The 18,756-nt window shown below is 58.9% G+C and overlaps 1 protein-coding gene across 5 annotated transcripts in view; it reads right to left on the bottom strand.

Annotated features, from left to right (window-relative positions):
- Nucleotides 1-17,641, bottom strand: part of INPP5A (inositol polyphosphate-5-phosphatase A) — a 174,174-nt gene extending 156,533 nt beyond the window's left edge. For 2 of the 5 annotated variants that reach the window (XM_027591301.2, XM_027591310.2), the window contains exon 1: nt 17,290-17,641. In XM_027591301.2, the coding sequence (XP_027447102.1) occupies nt 17,290-17,364 (75 nt within the window). In that variant the 5' untranslated portion in view covers nt 17,365-17,641. The remainder of the gene's footprint in view (nt 1-17,289) is intronic. The other 3 variants (XM_027591322.1, XM_027591331.2, XM_027591318.1) reach the window with 3 other exon arrangements.
- Between the last annotated feature and the right edge of the window lie 1,115 nt (nt 17,642-18,756).

The raw sequence follows: 18,756 nt of genomic DNA, 5'->3' as shown, positions 1-18,756 counted from the left end.
AGCTCAGATCATGGTCTCAGGGTCCCGGGGATCAAGTCCTGCATCGGGCTCCTTATTCCACGGGGAGTCTGCTTCTCCCTCTCCCTCTGCTGCTCATATGCTCTCTCGCTCTCTCTCAAATAAATAAATAAAATCTTTAAACAAAGCCTCCAACTGGAAACCCTCAGCGGGGGGGGGGGGGGGGGGGCAGACTCACGCCCGACAACAAGGGCTGGGTGTGGCGCCTTGCTGCTCCTCCCAGCACTGCGTCCCAGCAGCAAGACCCATGTCACCCTTGTCCTACTGCTGCGAGTTGCCTGGGCTCCGGTCCCGGCCCACCCACATGGCGGAGCCCTGGACACCAGGGACAGCAGGAGGCCGTCCAGGTACCCTTCTTGGCAGGGGCAGGGGCAGCAGAGAGATGCTGTCAGAAGCTGCCGGGCGGGTCCCTCTGCCCAACAGCAGCGAGGGCCCCCGAGGCATGGATGCACGCAGCCACCCCTTCCCTGGGTCCACCAAGCCTGACTCCTGGCCTTTCCCAGGGGCCACCTGGGTTTTTTTTAAAGATTCATTTATTTATTTGAGAGAGAGAGACAATGCACAAAGGCCAGGGGAAGGCAGAGGGAGAGAATCCCAAGCAGTCTCCTGGCCGAGCCCAGAGCCCGATATGGGGCTTGATCTCATGACCCTGAGATCATGACCTGAACTGAAATCAACAGTCAGACGTTTAAGTGACTGAGCCACCCAGGCCCCCAGGAGCCACCTCTTTTTTAAAACCTCCTTTTCTGCTCCAACTAGCAAGGGGAGCTGTCTACTCTAACTCGAGTGCTGAGGCTGACAAACAAGTAAGACACAGTGACAATCTCGCTGTCATCTTCCACACCAAACTGAAATATCCCCGAGGGCAGGGCTCACCCAGGCCCTGGTTCAGTAAGGACTGTGTCAGCCCCTGGAATGCACCCTTCATCCCTGAGGCCAAATGGACAGGTCTTAAAGGGCATTTCTCCCCAACCCCACTTCTAGTCTAAGACTAGTCTAAGTACTTGCTACTTCTCCCTTCTCTCAGTCACAAGTGGTCGGACAGGAGGGAGCCCACAGAAGCCGGTGACGTCTGTGACAGGAATCACAGGCTCCAGGGTGCTGGTGGCCACATCCCTCTGGCTCTCAGGGCTGCGGAACAGTGCCCAGAGATGTCAGAGTGCTCAGAGGGGCATTTGGCAGGAGGCATTTATTCAAGCAACAGAGTCAGCCGATCTGCTGTAAGGACCACCTCTCTCGGTACCTGGTGCCTGACACGCAGGGGAAGCTTGGTTGTATGGAGAGAGGACCCAAAATCAGGGCCAGCACCTGGGTGCCCAGAACAGGTGACTCAGAAGGCCACGGTGGCCTGCTTCAGAAATGCTGTCTCTGCTCAGGAAAAAGCAAGAGAAAGGCTCGGTGTCAACCAGAAACAGACAAGGTGGAAGGCAGAGAACCAGATTCTATCACCAGTAGTAACGTGATCTTCAAAAAAGGTTTCTGTGGGATTTAATTCTAAACGCAACCAACAATGAGAACAGAAAACAGAGAAAAATCAATGAAACCAAAAAGTTGGTCCTTTGAGAAAAGTCAACAGAATTGAGAAACCTTTAGCTAGACTGACACACAGAAGACTCAAATTGCTCTAAGTGGGACGGAAAGAACATCACTGCCGACCCGACAGAAACCAAAAGGACAGCAAAAGCAGAGGACAGCGGCCGCAGGCCAACCCACGGGGTGACCTACATGGAAGACACATCCCCAAAAAGACACAGCCTGTCAAGAACCAAACTCCCAGGAAAGAGAAAGTCCAAACAGACCAGCAGAAAGACTGGGGATAAATTAAACAAAACAAAAAACAAGTGCAAGACTTGTACTGAAACCTATAGGACATTCCCGAGGGAAACCAGAGGCCCTAAATAAACAGACGGCTCTCCTTCGGCCACGGACTGAAGACGCGGTGTTAAATGGCAAACTACAGATTCAGTGCATCCCTATCAAAACTCCAGCCTTTGTGGGAAAGGACAGGCTCGTCCCAGAATTCATGTGGACGTGAAAGCCACCCAGAGCCACCGGTAACAGCAACAACGTGGACAACTCACACTTCCTGATTTCAAAACTTGCAACAAAGCTTCCGCCATCAACACAGTATGGCCCCAGCGTGAGGGCGCGCGCAGATCGGGGAACAGAGCCGAGAGAAATCCGTATCTTTACGGTCAGTTACTCTTCAGCAAGGGTGCCAGGCCAATCCAGTGGCAGAAAATAGTCTTTTCAACAAACGGTGCTGGGACAACTAAGTATCCACAGGCAAAAGGACAGAGAAGAACTCCTAACTCACACTATATATAAAAATTAAGTCAACACAGATGAAGGACCCAATCACAAGAGCTGAAATGACAATCTTAGGACAAGAGATCAGGGTAAGCCTCTGTGACCATGGATTGGGCAGCAGTTTCTGAGATACAACACGTGAAGCACAAGAAACCAAAGACGGGGAGACTGGACTTCATCGGTTTGAGAGTCTGTGTTCCAAAGGATGCTAGCAAAAACGTGAGAAGACAATGCACTGAATGGGAGAAAATATTTGCAGACCACGTATCTGATAAGAACCTAGGACCCAGAATACATCAAGAACTCAACAATTAAAAAAATTTTTTTTTTAGTGGGCAAGGGATGTGAACGAACATTTCTCCAAAGTAGACCACAGACACCAGTAAGTGCACGGAAAGACATGCAACGTTAGTCATCAGGCCATGCCAATCAAAACCACTTCACACCCACTGGGAAGTCAGACTCAAAAAGATGGACCACATGTTTTTAGACATGGAGAAAGTGGAGCCCTCGTGCGCAGCTGGTGAGGACGCAAAATGAGGGGACGCAGCCGCTCTGGAAGACGGTGTTGCAGCTCCTCGGAAAGTTAAACTCACAGTTACCATGTGACCCAGCAACTACTCCTAGGTATGCGCCTAGGTATGCACCGAGCATACATTCACATAAATGTTCCCAGGAGCACTGCTAATATCGCCAAGTATCCATCAGCGGAGGAGTGGATAAAACGCGGTCCAGCCCCACAAAGGAACAGCATCCAGTCCTCAGAAGGAATGGAGCTCTGACGCATACCACCACGCGGACGAGCCTTGAAGCCGGACAAAAAAATGACACGTATTGTCTGATTCCATTTCTAGAAAACCTCTAGAACAGGCAAATTCGTAGACACAGAAAGATAAGCAGTTGTCGGGATGTGGGTGACTGCTGATGGGTGCCAGGTTTCTTTCAGAGGTGAAGAAAATGTTCTAGAATCATGTGACCCTTGTGAATACCTATAAACACTGAACTATACACACTGAAAGAGTGAGTCTCAGGGTATGTGAATTCTGTCCCTATTTGCAAGTAACAAGCAGCATAATAAATGCAGCCAAGGCACACCTCCCAATGGAGTGACTCACTCTCCACCATGGGGCGCTCTCGCAACGCATGGCTGCCCTCGGCGCCAAGACCGCTGGAAGTCTGGCCCTAAGGGAAGACCAGCGGGAGCTGCCTGTCCACCACCTGCCCGCTGGCTACAGAGGCCAGGACACAGTGCCCACATGCGTTACGCGATCCCTCCTCTGAGGCCACAGTACTTCTGACACTCGGCGGCACCTTGTCGACTTGTAACCAGGGGTCCATGAGATGGCAGGAGCTCCGCTCAGGGGGCTCAGGGAGAAGCAAGGGGACTTGTGCCCTAATGACTCTCTCCCCTCACAGTCACACCAACTCAGACAAAAAGCGAGAAAAGCCCACTTGGCCCTCCACAAAATGTACAAATGGCTATTTCCTCGATGTCTGCACGTAGGGTCCCTCATCCCAACCATGGAGCTTATGGGGATTCCACGACCCCAGGGCCACCCACAGCCAGAGCTTCGCTGGGGAGGGATATGCTGCCAGGAGTGACCCCATGGCCCCAAGCCCACACGGCTCTGTGCACATTCACCTGCCACCCTGCTATGAACCAGAAGCAGAGACTCATTCCATCAGTGAGTCCCAGGGCCTGGGCCAAGGCTGCCCAAGGCCTGGCTCTGAGCGCGGCATCTCGGGAGCTGTGGGACGCCAACCATGAGTGTGCTGGGGAGAAGACCGATGCGTTTTGTAACGTCAGCACAAGGGAGGAGGTTGGCCTATGTGTGGCAAGGTGGAGCCGGCCCGGGCTCCCTCTGCCCCGTGCCTGGCACCCCAGCACACCTGCCCAGACCTGGTAGCCCTGCGGACACTGGGGACACTCACAGACCCCCAGTTGGCTCCCCCAACCTGGGAACTGGACTTTCTCCATGAAAAGCAACACACTGCTGGAGCCGAGTGAACTCCCAGTGGGAAAGTGTGCCCCTACTCTTACAAAATGGTAAACTTTGTCTCTCGTCCATGGGGCGCCTGGGTGGCTCAGTCGTTAAGCGTCTGCCTTCAGCTCAGGTCATGGTCCCAGGGTCCTGGGATCGAGCCCCGCATCGGGCTCCCTGCTCGGCAGGAAGCCTGCTTCTCCCTCTGCCTCTGCCGCTCCCACTGCTTGTGCTCTCCCTCTCTTTCTGCCAAATAAATAAATAAAATCTTTAAAAAAAAAAAATTTTGCCTCTCGTCCACAGTGGAGATTCCTAATGCAGCAATTACCACAAAACACTGGAATCATTCCACGGTCTGTCTGTGCTGCTGGTGTTCACGGCAATTCAGGATGGCACGCAGGATATGCACAAAGCATTGCAGGAAGCTTTCTGGGTCACTCTGGCTGATTTTTTCATTACAGAAAACTAAAGCTATCCAGGTTATCAAGGCTCATAGACATCAATTTTCTCCCAGAATCTAGGATGCACCCCTGAGTCCCCTGGTACAATTTTCTGTCACTGAAAACAGACCTGGGAAGCACGCCCGCCGGTGCCTCTCCACCTGTCCTCCCTGGCTCCTTGGGAAGCATTTGCGACGGACCCCATCCCTGAGGGGCTCACCTTGAAGGGTCCTGACCATGTCCACTGCATTTCCCTGGGCTATTCGGAGCTCCTCACGCTTCCAGCCCGGCCCTGAGCACTCCCTTCTTCCCCTTCCGGACTGACTCACTTATCAGTAGTGAAAATGCAGACAGGGCACAGGCAGCTCCAGTGGCCCCAGCGAGCATGAAGAAGGAGCTAACCATCCATCTTCAAGGCCAGGCCCTGGGGGATGACGGTGGGGCCAAGGCAGTGGCACCCACACCTCACCGTGTCTTCCCACCGGGCCGTGGAGGTAGGGTCATTAGCTACAGACCCCTGTGTGCACTGAAGGAGCAGAGGCTCAAGCGCAATCAGACCCACGCCACCTCTTGGCCCACAGTGTGCCTGGTTTCCGCTACTCACTGGCCACACCAGGCCATGCTGACCACACCACCCACGCCAGCCACATGGCTTCCCAAACAGGCCTGGCTCCCCATTTCCTGCCTCTGCTTCTGCCCTGCAGTGGCCCCAGAGGCCAGCTCTCCCTTACTCTCCAGTTGGCTCCCATGGCCCAAAGAGTTCAGGTCCTGGCCCTGGCCACTTACCCAAGAGGCTGTCTGTGGTCTCTGGGCCCAGGGCTCCTCTGGGCATCCTAAGATACCCTCAAGTCCATCTCCTGACACACCAGGCAGCCGGGGCAGCTGGGGCCTAGAGCGTGAGCCATGAACCAGGCTGCCCCAGCATAAGGCCCCTCTGCCCTGAAGGCGGACTATGCATCATCCCAGTAAGACGTGAACAGGAGCCACTGCCCCAGGGGGTAAGGCCCTGACCACGTGCAACGGTGCCTCAGACAAGGAACCCCAGCTCCTGCCTGCTGGCTCCCGGGGCCCTGCCCCCCACACCCAGCACACCTGTCCTGAAACGCTCCTCCCCTGACTCACAGGCCCCCTCCAGCCTCCTCACCTCAGCCCGAGGACCCTCCCTGCTCTGTGCCCACTACCCCACAGCTCTCTGGCTTCATCCCTCACGTCTCAGAAGAGAGCTGGGAAGGTGGGCGTGGGAAGTGGGGGCAGGGAAGGCAGCACAGGAGGGGCCTCAGGGACGGCCCCCAGGGGCCCTGGAGATACTCCAGCGCTCAGCGCCCAGCTGCCGTCCCCAGCCAATTCAAGGCACTGCCCGCACAGGTGGGCAGAATGAGTGTGCTGCTGGGAGCACTGGTGTGGGGAGACCCGGGGTGCTCCCTGGTGCTCCCTGCCAAGGCTCCAGCCCCTGGACAAGGGCCCAGCCCTGAGGAGGCACTCACTAAGCCTACAGCCACTGGAACCATGCTATGAACAGCCGGTAAAAATGAGCTCTCTGGGCCCTCACGGCCCACAAGCCTGCAAGCGCAGTTGAGGCTGAACCTGAGCAGCACAGCAAAACCACCCATAGCCCAGGAGCTCAGGCCTCCTGCCCTAAAACTCCTCTCCAGCAGCACCAAGCGTGCCTGGGTTGCGGCAGGGAGAACAGGGCCCTGGGGGCTTCAGAAACGTAGGTGAGACCCCACCTGGCCCTGGTGGCCATCCTGGACAGTCCCCGAATCGGCCACTGGGGTCCTGCTCTGGTTCCCCTGGCTGGTCAGTCCCTGCCACTCACCCACACTCTGGCAGCATCCATCAGCACGACCCCCTCCCACCTGGACGAGGTGCACAGCGCGAGCTGCTTGGGGCAGCACTGAGGGCCAGGATGGCGTTACAGCAAAAACAGGAAGTTGCAAAAGATCTGAAAAACCATAAGTGATGGAGAAAAAAGCAAAACATGTGTCCCCACAAATTCATTTGTCATTCTTAACAGAATGACTCCATCTTAACATAAAACCCAAATCTCCCGGAATTACAATTCAGCAAAGAGCATGCTCTGCACGCAGGTGCCAGGCAGCCATTAGCTGAGCTGGACAGAGGAAGTGCCCACTGATGCACCCCAAGTAAGCCTGGGGCCCAGAACTGGTACAGGACTCTGAGAGCATGTAGAGGGCACCCAAAAGCAAACTGGGATGGGTGACTCGGTCCATTCAACTCCTCCATGGGCGCCTCTCAGTGCCACGGCTCCCACAGGCTCTGCACAATGAAGCCTCACCAGGGTTTTATTTTTTTAATTTTTTTTTTAAGATTTCATTTATTTATCTGACAGAGAGAGACACAGCGAGAGAGGGAACACAAGCAGGGCGAATGGGAGAGGGAGAAGCATGCTTCCCGCGGAGCAGGGAGCCCGATGCGGGGCTCGATCCCAGGACCCTGGGATCATGACGTGAGCCGAAGGCAGACGCTTAACGACTGAGCCACCCAGGCTTCCGCCCCCTTTTTTTTCTCACCAGAGTTTTAAAAGCACTGATCCAACCCAGATCTCAGCTCCGTCTGAGTAGGTTCACCCAGCAAGTCAGAGCTCCCCCCAGCCCAACTCTGCACTGGATCGTCTTCCAGAGCCAGCAGGTACCTACCGACAGGGGCACAAAAGCCTACGTGCTCAGAGCTGGGTCGTGCTTCCCATCCCCGTCCGCTCTGTGGGACCCCGGCGCAGCCCCCTTCCAGGCGGGCTGCAGGGCCCCAGGCACAGGATGTGCCCTCATGCGAAGACGGCCAGGCCCCTCCCACGGGCAAGCATTCTGGGACAACTTTGGGAACACAGCCACCAATTCCCTAAGTTGTCCCCCTGAGAGAGTCCTTGCTGACCAGCTGGGTGCACCATGAAGTAAATAACATCCCCACATCAGCAGGACTGTAAAAGGTCCCAGACACCCAGGAGATAAAGGTAAACGCGAGGGGCCGTCACACCCAGAGGCTGGGAGAAGAGAATTCACCTGCCAGAGGCCTTCTCTGCCCCTCACTGGGGGCAGTGCCCTCCACGTGCAGGCGCAGTGGGAGGGGAGGCTGTGGCTGCCACCACCACTGCCCAGCTCTCACAGACTAACACCACCAGACTGACCCTTGACCCCATGACTCAGCATCAGCCTCGCACAGACATGCACCATCCCACCGCCCACACCCGGCCGTGGGGCAGAGAGGTTGAGTCCCAGGAGCCGAGGGCGGCCTGGGAGGCCCCAACGCAGCTGTCCTTGCTCCTGCCTCGCCTGCATAACCACACTGGAGGGCAGGACACCATCCCAGGGACCTTCCATCCTCTTGGGAGGTCCTGGCATCCCGTGTGCCCGACCCGGAGAGATGGAGCCGTCCCCCATGGACACAGTAAACAGTCTGCCAAACACCGTTATCATGACAACACCATTATCAATGCCACTCTCATAGTGGTACAGCCAAGGACCATCGGTGGACACCTAGTTTTTTTAAAGGCAGAGGCCAGAAAATGCAAATGGTGAGCACAGAAGACTCCACCACACCCCGCAGCAGAAGGAAGGCCTCCCTGCCCTGTGTTGGCCCCACGCAGCCACGGGATGCAGAACGGTGCGGCTGCTTTGGAGCAGGTAGGCAGTTGCCCGCCAAAAATAAGTGTGTGTGTGTGTGTGTGTGTGTGTGTGTGTGTGTGTGTGTGCGCGCGCACACAATGGTTCACAGCAGCAAGCCGGAAACGAGCCTGCACCCATCAACCAGTGAGTGACACGCCGCACGGCGCACACCTCACGGAACCCCACTCAACCCTAAGAAGGGGCGCGTTGATACAAACAGCAGCGTGGGCAGAAAACCAGCATGAGGACCGCAGACCGTGAGATTCCGGCATTCGAGATCCGTGCTGGACGCAGAATTCTGGAGCCGGAGGCAGAGCCGTGGCACAGAGGGCCGCCAAGGGCCGCGAGGGACGTGCCTGGAGATGTGTGGGGACAGCCGCGCCACTGCATGTGCTTCCCAAAGTCACTGGGCTGCACGCGGGTGCGGGGTGAGCTGTGCCACATGCAGACTGTCCCTCAACAAAACGGCAGGGAGAAGGGCACGCTGGCGCCTGCAGCCCCAGCCGCCGACCCCTTCCCGAGCCGTGCGGGCCGCTCTGACGGGGTCGGCACCCAGCAGGCCTGCAGCTCTTCCGATTCCCTCCGGCCACTGCGGCAGAGCCCACATCCCACCCCGCCGCGATTGCTGCTCATGAGGCCGGCCCTGCAACACGTGCGACGGGATGACAGCCACACGAGCGGCCAAAACACAGCATGACGAAAGGGGAAGGAGGGACAGCACAGCACAGAGCTGGTCACAGTGTGCTGTCCCCAGAAGGGACAGTAAAATTCTGCCGGCCTGCACCGGGAGGCCAAAGAACTCCTCAGGACAGAGCAGCCTCAGGAGAAGCCCGACCATGGGAAAGCACACCCTGTCCAGGCAAGGGAGGAGCAAGCTGCCACAGGTGCCTGGTGGGTCAAGAAGGCAAGTGGGGACGGTGAGGGGCAGCCAGCACGCACCCCAGAGCCCCGGCAGGGGGGCAGGCCCCCGCCAAGGGTGAGGGCGCGAGGCTCCTCGGCAGCGCCACTAGGCAGCACAACCAGGCCATCCCACCGGCCAGACGCAGGAGCCCATGCTCCAGGACAGCGGATGGGCCAACCCAGCAGCCCGGGCACAAGTAAGGAAGCCTTGGGTGGACAGGAGGGGACCAAGACCTTGAAGGAAGGAGCCTGGGGACAGCTGAGGGCACCTCACCCTGCCAGGCCCCCTCCTCTACGTGCCGCAGCCACCATGCCAGGTGGCACTCCTGCCTTCCTAGTGCACCAGAAGCCCAAGCGGGGAAGCTGGCACGCCCCCGGTCACACGTGCTACATGGCCTACTCCAGCCCCACGTCTTCCTGTCACCATGTGGCCCTGCAGACTCCGACACGTGGCCTCACGCTAGCGCTGAGGGCAGGATCCCTGCCACCAAGACCCAGGCCTGGCCATGCCTCCCGTTGTAAGCCTCCAGGTCCTAGAATAACAGCAGGTCACTCCAGGGCCCTGAGATGTGAGGCAGAAAAAGAGGGTGCCTGAGCCCAGGCCAGCAAGCCCTGGACCAGAGCCAGGGCTGGACTCCGCCGGGGGCGGGGGGTAGATGCCTCCAGGATGCAGTCCCAGACCCAGCTCCCGTGCTCGCGGCACAGAGCAAGAACAGGGCAGGATGGAAGGCCTGGTGCCAGGCTCAGGGTGCAGACACAGGAGGGCACAGATTCAGCATGGGCTCCAAGGATCCGGGGCAGTTCACTCAGGGCGGGAACTCTGGGAAAGCTACCCCTAACACCATCACGTTCTGCTCAAACACATGAGGGGGTACAGCCCCAGCCCCCACATCCCCACCAGCCCCCAGCCCCAAAGAAGGGCCCCAGGCCCCTGTCAGAGTGAAGTATGGAGAAGACGAGCTCACAAAAACCCACCAGTGGGTCGGGATTCAAGGAACAGCTGACCCCAAGGCCATGCTCCTGGGGATGGGGTTGAACTATTCACCAAAGGGAAAACCCAAACCAGAGTCAGCGTTTTCCTCAAGCCTGCGTGTCACCAACGTACTTCCCTGTCAGCCCAGAAAAGCCCTTTCTGTGTGCGGGCACCAAGACCAGCCACCAGGCAGAGCCCCATCACCCCTGACCCGCTCCGGTCGTCCCCACCCCGAGCCGCCGTCCAGGGACCGGCCAGTGGTCAGTGGACACATCTAAGTGGACGCTCTGCTCCAGCACCTTTTCTATCTCCCTAAACAGACCTTGTAAACTCTAAATGTAAATTTTGAGCAACAGTGCAGGCTCTCTCTCCATCCCCACCATCAGAGGCCAAGCAGAGGCAGGGATGGTAAGGAGAGCCTGCAAGATGGCAAAATCCCAAGACACTCTCCCCAAACACAGGCCTACGACGCAGCCCGGCCTTCCCTGGACCCACATGCAGGCTACCTCAAACCCTCCCACCATGGATTTACGGGAATCATCAGTCACATCTCGGGACTAATGTTCTCATCCCCCAAAGCCAACGGCTTTCACACCGGTTCCATTTTCAGTGTAACTGGATGAGCCACTGCTTTATCCTCATTCATCGCTAAAGGTTAAGAAACCCCAACGGCTTCCTCATCGATGGCTCCGTGAGTACGCGCATGACTGTCTGAGCTCTCCCACGAGCCCAAGCTCACGCCTGGAGCGGATCAACTCAGCACCCGCCTCTACCAAAGATTCAGTATCTGGACACTTGTCAGGCTCGGACACACACTGAAATATCATCTGCTGCCCCAAAAGGGAGGCTCTGGGGAGGCGGCCAAGGCTTCGGCGTTCTGTGCCCACACACCACACCAGGAGGAGGGGAACCAGAGCAGAGCCTGCCAGCCCGAGAAGGAAGAGCGCTATGGGGCACCCCTCCCCGGCCTGGCCAGGCAGGAACTGGGCTCGAGCCTGCAGGCCACCTACTCCCCCCGGCGTGTCTGGGGAGTAGACTGAGGCAGGACAGTCTCAGAAGCCCTAATTAATGAAGCAGCAACAGAAGACAGAAGTCACGGTCACTTTATGTTCACCTTGGGAACATTTTCTCTGCCATCTCTCTTCCCCAGCCCCCACAACCAAGTTGGAAGAACCCGGGGAAACATGGGGAAAACAGGGCTGTGTCCCAAGAAGTGACAACAGACGGGTGACCAACACACTGCCCAGAACCTCCACTGCCTCGCCGCCCGATCCCCACCTACAGGACCCCATTCCTAGACACAACCCACCTTCCAACAAGAGACCCTCTTGCCCACCAAGATGCGGAGATGGCCAACATTTAAGGAACCAGTGCTCTGCCAGCCCGTAGCAAGCCCCCCCGCCACCCTGCTTCCTCATCACCCTCCGGGTCAAACAGGGGGCTCCATAAGGGCAATCCACTGGGAGGCAGGCCTGGGTCTAACTTCTGTAACTTCCAAACTGGACCCAACGTATCACGGAATCACACCTCAGCATAGGTCTCTTCCCCCCAAAACCTGTGTACGACCAGGACGGACCCAGGGCTGTGCTGGCCCCCCACCCCTGCTCTCTGGCTCCCAGAAGGGCCCGTTGTCTGCATGCCAACACTGTGTGTGATACAGGCTCTGAACTCAAGTGGAGGGACCTTTCTCAGTGATGTCCCACCAGAATGCAACTTCTCAGGGTCACCCAGACCGAAAGGCAGTGGACATAGATGCAATGGTGTAAATACCCAGGAAGCCTACCACAGTGCTCACTTCACTGCATTCAAAGCACGCAAAATACTGAACACTTTAAATAGAAGACGTGCCTCCCTGTGCAGTAGAAAGCATCCCTCAGCAGCTCTAGAGCTGACAGAGACAGGAAATGCCGAGGGTGCCAGTGTGGGCAGAGGACACCATGAGCTCAGAGGCTGCTGGACAGCGATGGGAGCCAGCCATCGGCAGGAGGAACGGGAGGCACGTGCAGCCTGCATACAGGTAATTGGCAGGCTGAGTCCCAGTTCCTGACCACGTCCAAGGCCGGCACCATGTGTCCGGGGTGAGAGGAGGTATGCAGGGTGCCAGTGTGGTTTCCTGAGCAGGAAGAAGCAGCACCAAAGCCACACCGGGCTCTGGACCACTGCCTCATTTGATGCTACCACTGTGGGAATGGGTAGATCCATATCTATAAAGAGTCCCACACTCTGACAAACAGGCCAAATTCCTACAGGGAAAGTATACTGAGATCTCAGGTGAGAGACATAATGCAAAAAAAAAAAAAAAAAAAAAAAATGCTGAGCCACCTCCAGCCTTGAACTCTCCCTGTGGGACACGGGGCTGTGGGAGCATGAAGGGGCCTGCGAGGAGGCCCGGCCCGGTCAGCCCCCACCCCTGCGCCTAACACACAAGAGCCTGCTTCAGGGGCTGTGCAGACAGAGCCCATACCACGGCTTTGGAAACCCAACACAGCCCCAAGCTCTCTGATGAGAACTCTCCACCACGGCACTGCACTGGGCTTTCCCAAGCCACGGCTCAAGGAGCAGAGCCGATCCCACTGCGCTACAGGCTGAGCCCTGGGCCTGGGTCTCCTTACTGCCTCCTGCCCATCTGCATGGACACAGTCCTTCAAGGCCTGAGTCCAGACAAGCCCCATAAGGGGTGAGGGTGGCCAGAGAAGGCAGCCAGTGCTGGGAGACGGGGTGAGGAGGAGAGCCCAAAGCAGGGGTGTCCACGCAGCCCAGGAAAAAGGCTTTGAAGAGAAGATGACAAGGCCAGGAGGATGGGAGGCAACGAGAACCCTGGAACACGACTAAGGGAAGGTGAAATGGTGCGGACGCTGGGCCACGGCGGGCAGTTCCTCCAAAGGTTAAACACGGAGTCACCAAAGACCAAGCAGGTCCCCCTCCTCGGCGTGCACCGGAAGAACTGAACCCACACGTGTACACAAAGCTCAGAGCAGCATATTCACAACAGCCAGAACATGGAAACTGGCCTCGTGTCCAGCAGCTGACGATGGGTCAGCAACCTGCTGTGAGTCCATGGGTGGGACAGTGTTCAGGCAGAGGCAGGAAAGAAGCACCAACACCCGCTACGTGGCCCACTCTGAAAACCTCATGCCCAGCGAGGGAAGCCAGACACAAAGGGCCACGTGTGTGACTACAGCAACGTGAGACACCCAGAATAAGGAACTCCCTGGAGGCCGGAAGGAGCCTGGTGACCACCAGGGGCTGGGGGCTTCAGGGCAGGGGGGGCTGCTGAGGCACCTTTTTGTTTAGGCACAAAATAGGCTCTAAAATGGACTGGTGACAGCTGCAGGAGCCTGCAAATGCACTGAAAACCACTTCAAGGGCTGACGTGTCTGACCGCGGAAAGGTGTCTCAGTGAAGCCATCGCCAAAGTCCCTGCAGAAGCACAGATCCGTGCCGTCAGAGGCCACCCAGAGCAAGCAAGACGGCCAGGAACGGACACCAGCCCTCCAGCTCAAGGCCTCCATGAACTCCACCAAGCCCGTGTGACCAAGTGCTGGGACAGGAGCTGGGAGAGGACGGGGAAAGGCAGCCAGTAGAAATGGCCCCACAGGCAGTACTAGCTGAGGGGACGTGGGGTTCAGGGAGCTTTCAGGGTGGGTTGGGAACAAGCACAAAAAGAGCCAAACTGATGGTACAGGAGAGAGAGGGGCATGTGCCCAAGGCACCGCGCCCTGCATCGCAGGGCCCAGGGGAGGGTCCCACGGACACCTGCTGTTGGAAAGGCCCCGGAGGGTGCAGCCAGCTTACCAGCTCTGCAGGACTCAAGGCGCAACTGTTCAGCAGGCCCTGGGGAGACGGCCGCTCAGCTGTTGACCAAGCGAAAAGGGGAAACCAGCTCAGAACTGACACAACTCTGAACATGCCACAGGACAAAGGCCCTGCAGACAGACCCCCAAGGGCAAGCTGTGCTCTCAGACCTCGGCCACTCAGCTAAGTGCCTTTCCCAAGAAACAGCCTTGCCACGTTAGGGGGGGACCCAGCTCTGAAACCACAGCAGCAAGAATTCACCTCTGAGTTCATTTCTAGCAACAACATAAAGAACCAAAAGCTAGAAACCTCCCTTGTCAAAAATCCAGCCATCTCAAGCAAAGCAAAGAGGTGTGCAGCCCTGGCCACCCCTTTCCAGGAAAATGGGTAGTGACAGCAAGAGTCTAACTGGGGATTATTGCAAAAGAGCCACAGGGCTCTCAGGAGGCAATCTGGTGGTTGCAGCAAACCTGGAGAAGCCGCCTCTAGGCCCCCAGCCAGGGAGATGCTTGTGCGGGTTCAGGAAGGGCCACCAGCGAGGACCGAGGGCCTCGGTCCAGGAGGCCTGGACTGGGGTCTGCCAGGGCACAGCCATGCTCACAGTAACACAACACGACAGTCTCCTCTTTCCAGCCTGGGTCATGAGTGACGGGCGGAGCTTTCCAGAGCGTATACGACGTGTGAGGACATCACCATCCTGAATGCTAAAGCAACGTGCTCGGTTTCCGCTCCTCTCAGGGTATCCCTACCAACGTGGCGTAAACATTGGCAGTCATAACCAAGTAACCCGGAGCTCTTTGGGGTCCTCCACAATTGTTCCTACTCTACGGGTGACAGTATGAGAACCACTGTGGGGCAGCTGTTCCCACCCCCTTGAGGGTAATGTTGCAGGGGAGGAGCAACCAGAGGGCCCTGGGGCAGGACCACTGCACCAGCCACGCGGGGGAACACGAGCCAGGGGCACTGACGAGAAAATAGCAGCCTGCCAGACAAATCTCCACGGCGTCGCCTGCAGACGGGGGAAGGCCGCAAGACCGCAGAAGCACAGACGCATCAGCTACCCGCACACGTCCTTCACAGCACCCCGTGCCCGGGTCTCACCCGGACACCCCTCCCACAATGACGAAGCCGGGCAAGAGAGCATTCCTTCCCAGGCCACCTTCTGAGGACGGTCCCCCCCCCGTCATGGGTGCATGCTGTGCACACAGAGTCAGCAGGCAGATCTGAAACCTGCCATACACCAAGGAATCAACACCCCCTTCACTCAAGACTGCTCTCACCAGCCAGGCGTCCCTGGCACAAGCACCAGCACACCGCTCTCAACCGCAGCAGGCGCCCCAGAGCATGGGGGAAGCCTGGTGAGCACCCACCCTGCACCCCTGAGGGAGGACGGCTGCGGCCCCCGAGGCCGAGCCCCACACGCCGAGAAACCTATGGGTTACGGGCAGATCCTTGTCTACGGACCTTCACATCGAAAGGCGCCCGCAAAATTACCCTGTGTGCACGGGTTACCAAAACAAACATTCCTTCCAGATGTAAACATGATGCAAAACTCCATACAGCCATCAAGAAAAAAAGAAAATTCAGAGAGAACATGTTGGCAAACAAAAGTGAACTAAGTTATCCATTTTAACGTCAACAGAGAGAAGTGTGCACATACAGCTGAAACACAACAAAAATGCTAGAACTCAGAATCAAAGATTACTGGAAAGAATGTTTGCACAGCAAAATTCTTTTCCCTTTGAGACTCAAATGCCCCACCATGCTTAATTTTCCTGACATTTCTGAGGCTTTGAAGCCTCAGCTAACGGATCTGAATCATCTGAGCAAAACCATGTTATAGTGGCGTGTTACTGGAAAGCCGAGAATAGAATGCTAAATATACAGACACACACCCATACAGGGCACTTTTGTAGAAAATGATCAAACGCAAAACTAGATAAAGTTGTCCGAGGGAAACAGGGAAAACAGTTCACCTCCAATGGGGAAGCACAATACATGGACGCCTGGAAGTTAAAATGAGAGAAAAAACACAAAAATAGCACCTACTTGGTGTCAAGGAAAGCAAGCCTAGCCTGTGCATGACCTTAGCTTACTGAACCACTTCACCCATGCCCGCTGCCGGCAAAGGAAGGCTCGGCAGGACGCCAGAACCTTCTCCCGGAATCCAAGTCATGCCTGTATCACTGGACCAGCCCACGCCCACTGCTCACCTAGCTGAGGCCTCCACCGGCTCCATCTGTACCATCACCCTTTTCTCTTAAACAAGCATGCCACTTGGAGCCGCATTCTGCTGTATTTGGGTTGGCAGTGCAAGTACCAACAGCGGGGTGGCACCGCGGCTCAACAGCGAACTAGGTCAGCCTGGGCCTGCCTCCGAGCTCCAGGCAGCCCAGTCCCTGGCTCCCTTGGCTCCCCTCGGCCCGCGGGCAGCCGCCCCCGCTGCCCTGGGTGCCCGGGTGGGAGGCCCCCAGAGGTAAAGGCCTTGGGCAGTCACATCCCTTCTTTGGCCCTGAAAAGCTTGCCGGCATCTTTCTCTTTCATAAACAAGATAACAGCGTTCTCCAGGGCTTTCCACGCCGCCCTTGTTTGAAAACTAGACAGATACTAAGTTACAAGGTAAAACCAGGGCGCCAACCCCCCCGGAGCCCGGGTGAGCCGCACATAGCGGGCGACACAGCCCAGCGGATGAGGCTAGCCCACCAGCCAGGGGCGGGGTCAGGAGACCAGAAGTCAGGGGTCAGGGTTCTGGGCTCAACGTTCACGGAATAGACTAGGGGCCAGGGTCGCGGTTTGGGGCCAGTGCACGAGGGTCCTCAGATCAGGATTTGGGGACCTTGGACAGGGATTCGAATCGGAGTTTGGGGCCCTGGTTTCCGGGGCCCGGCTCTGAGGTCGGGGTTCAGCTTATGCAGTCCGGAGGCCAGAAGTGGGGGACCTGGATTCCAGGGTTCGGGGCAGGGTTCAGGGCACTGGTTCAGGGTCTCAGGATTTAGGGGTACGAGAGTCTGAAGGGCCCAGACTCAGTGTCCAGGTCCTGGGGTCTGAGACTCAGGGCTTCAGTCCAGAACCTGGGGCTCTGGGGCTCAGGGATGGGGACCAGGACCAGGGTCCTGGGCTCCGGGGACTCGCGGCTCAGGGCCGGGACCCGGGGCCGGGGCCCAGGTCCGGATCGGGAGGTCCCGGGGGTTCCGGGGATCCCGGGGCTCGGGGCCGGGCTCGGGGTCGGGGTCCGGTCGCCGGGCACTTACGTCGTCGAACAGCGAGCCCACGTTGGCCGTGACCAGCAGCACCGCGGTGCCCGGGGCGGCCCCCTTCCCCGCCATCGTGGCCTGGGCCGGCGGCGGCCGCTCGCGCGGTGCCGGCCGGCCGGGGTCTCCGCGGGCCGCGGCGTCAGCTGCGCCGGGGGGCGGCCCCGGGGCGCATCGCGGGCTCGGCGAGTCGGGCCGGGCCTGGCCGGGGTACGGCCGCGCGCGCGCTCGCTCGCCCTCGCTGCTCCGCGGCCCCGCGCCCGTCGCTCTCCGCCCGCGCCTCACCGCGGCCCGCGCGCAGCCATTAGAGTCGCCGCCGCCGAAGTTCCCGCAGCCCCTGCCGCCGCCGCTGCCGCCGCCGCCGCCGCCACCGCCACCGCCACCGCCGCTACCGCTGCTGAGGCGAGTCCCTCCCGGAGCCGGGGGGCGGGGCGTGCGCGGGGAGGGGCGGGGCGGGGCGTGCGCGGGGCGGGGCGGGGCGTGCGCGTGGAGGGCGGGGCCTCGGGAGGGGCGGGGCCTCGGGCGGGCAGCCGGGGGAGGCCCGGGAGGGGCGGGGCTGCGGAGGGGGCGGGGTCACTGGGAGGGGGGCAAGGATGGCAGAGAGACCCTGCGCCGGGCGGGGCGCGGCCTCATAGGGGCGGGGCCTTGAGGCGTCGCTCCTGCGTCGGCCGGGACTGCTCCTCGGCCGCGCTCCCTTCGGTCCGCGGCCGCCCCGCCCCGCCCCTCCCCGCGCAGAGACTGCGCGCTGTCTCCGCCCTCCGCACTCCTGTGACGTCACGGCCCGGCAGCGACCGTGCTTCTTAAAGGGGCCGCGTGCTGACCCGAGCGCTTCCTGAGCAGAGGGGCTCCTAGGGGGTGGTCCCATGGCCCGCGCCTGACCCACGAAAGTGGAAGGCGGCGGCCCGGGACACTTAATTAACTCTCACACAGGCCGCGTGGGCCCCCACCCAAGGTGGGGTTCAGAGGGGCGTGGAGGCCTGGGCGGGACAGAGGCGCAGGAGGGGAAGTGGGCAGGGGTCTGGGGCAAGGGGACGCGAGGCGCGGTCCTCGGGGCGGGGGGCGCGGGGCGGGGAGTGTGGTGGGGCGGGGGCCGCGGGAGCCGGGGTCTCAGGGCGGGGTCGCGGGCCTCGGGACGAGGGTCTCGCAAGTGGGGCTCTGGGTCCCGGGTGGATCTCAGAATTGTTACCAGTGAAGCGTTTTCAGGCGAAGGCTGTCAACGGGCGCCTGGCCGCGCAGCACGCCTCTGAGCCCTGGTCCCCTGCCCAGGCCAGCGTCGAGAGCTGTGCCCGCGTGGCTGGGACGGGGTGGCCAGAGCCAGGACCAGCGTCCACCAGGCTGGCCTTCAGCAGCTGTGCGCTCTGTTAACCTGCAGGGTCGGTAGGGACAGCGGGCAGCTGGGCCCTTGCCAAGGAAGGCATCCCCTCTGGAGTTAATCGGGGGGTCCTGCTTACAGCGACCACCCAGCCT

The sequence above is a fragment of the Zalophus californianus genome, chromosome 15 (genome assembly GCF_009762305.2).
Source record: "Zalophus californianus isolate mZalCal1 chromosome 15, mZalCal1.pri.v2, whole genome shotgun sequence".
Classification (NCBI taxonomy): Eukaryota; Metazoa; Chordata; class Mammalia; order Carnivora; family Otariidae; genus Zalophus; species Zalophus californianus.
This window is presented reverse-complemented; position numbering and strand designations above follow the sequence as displayed.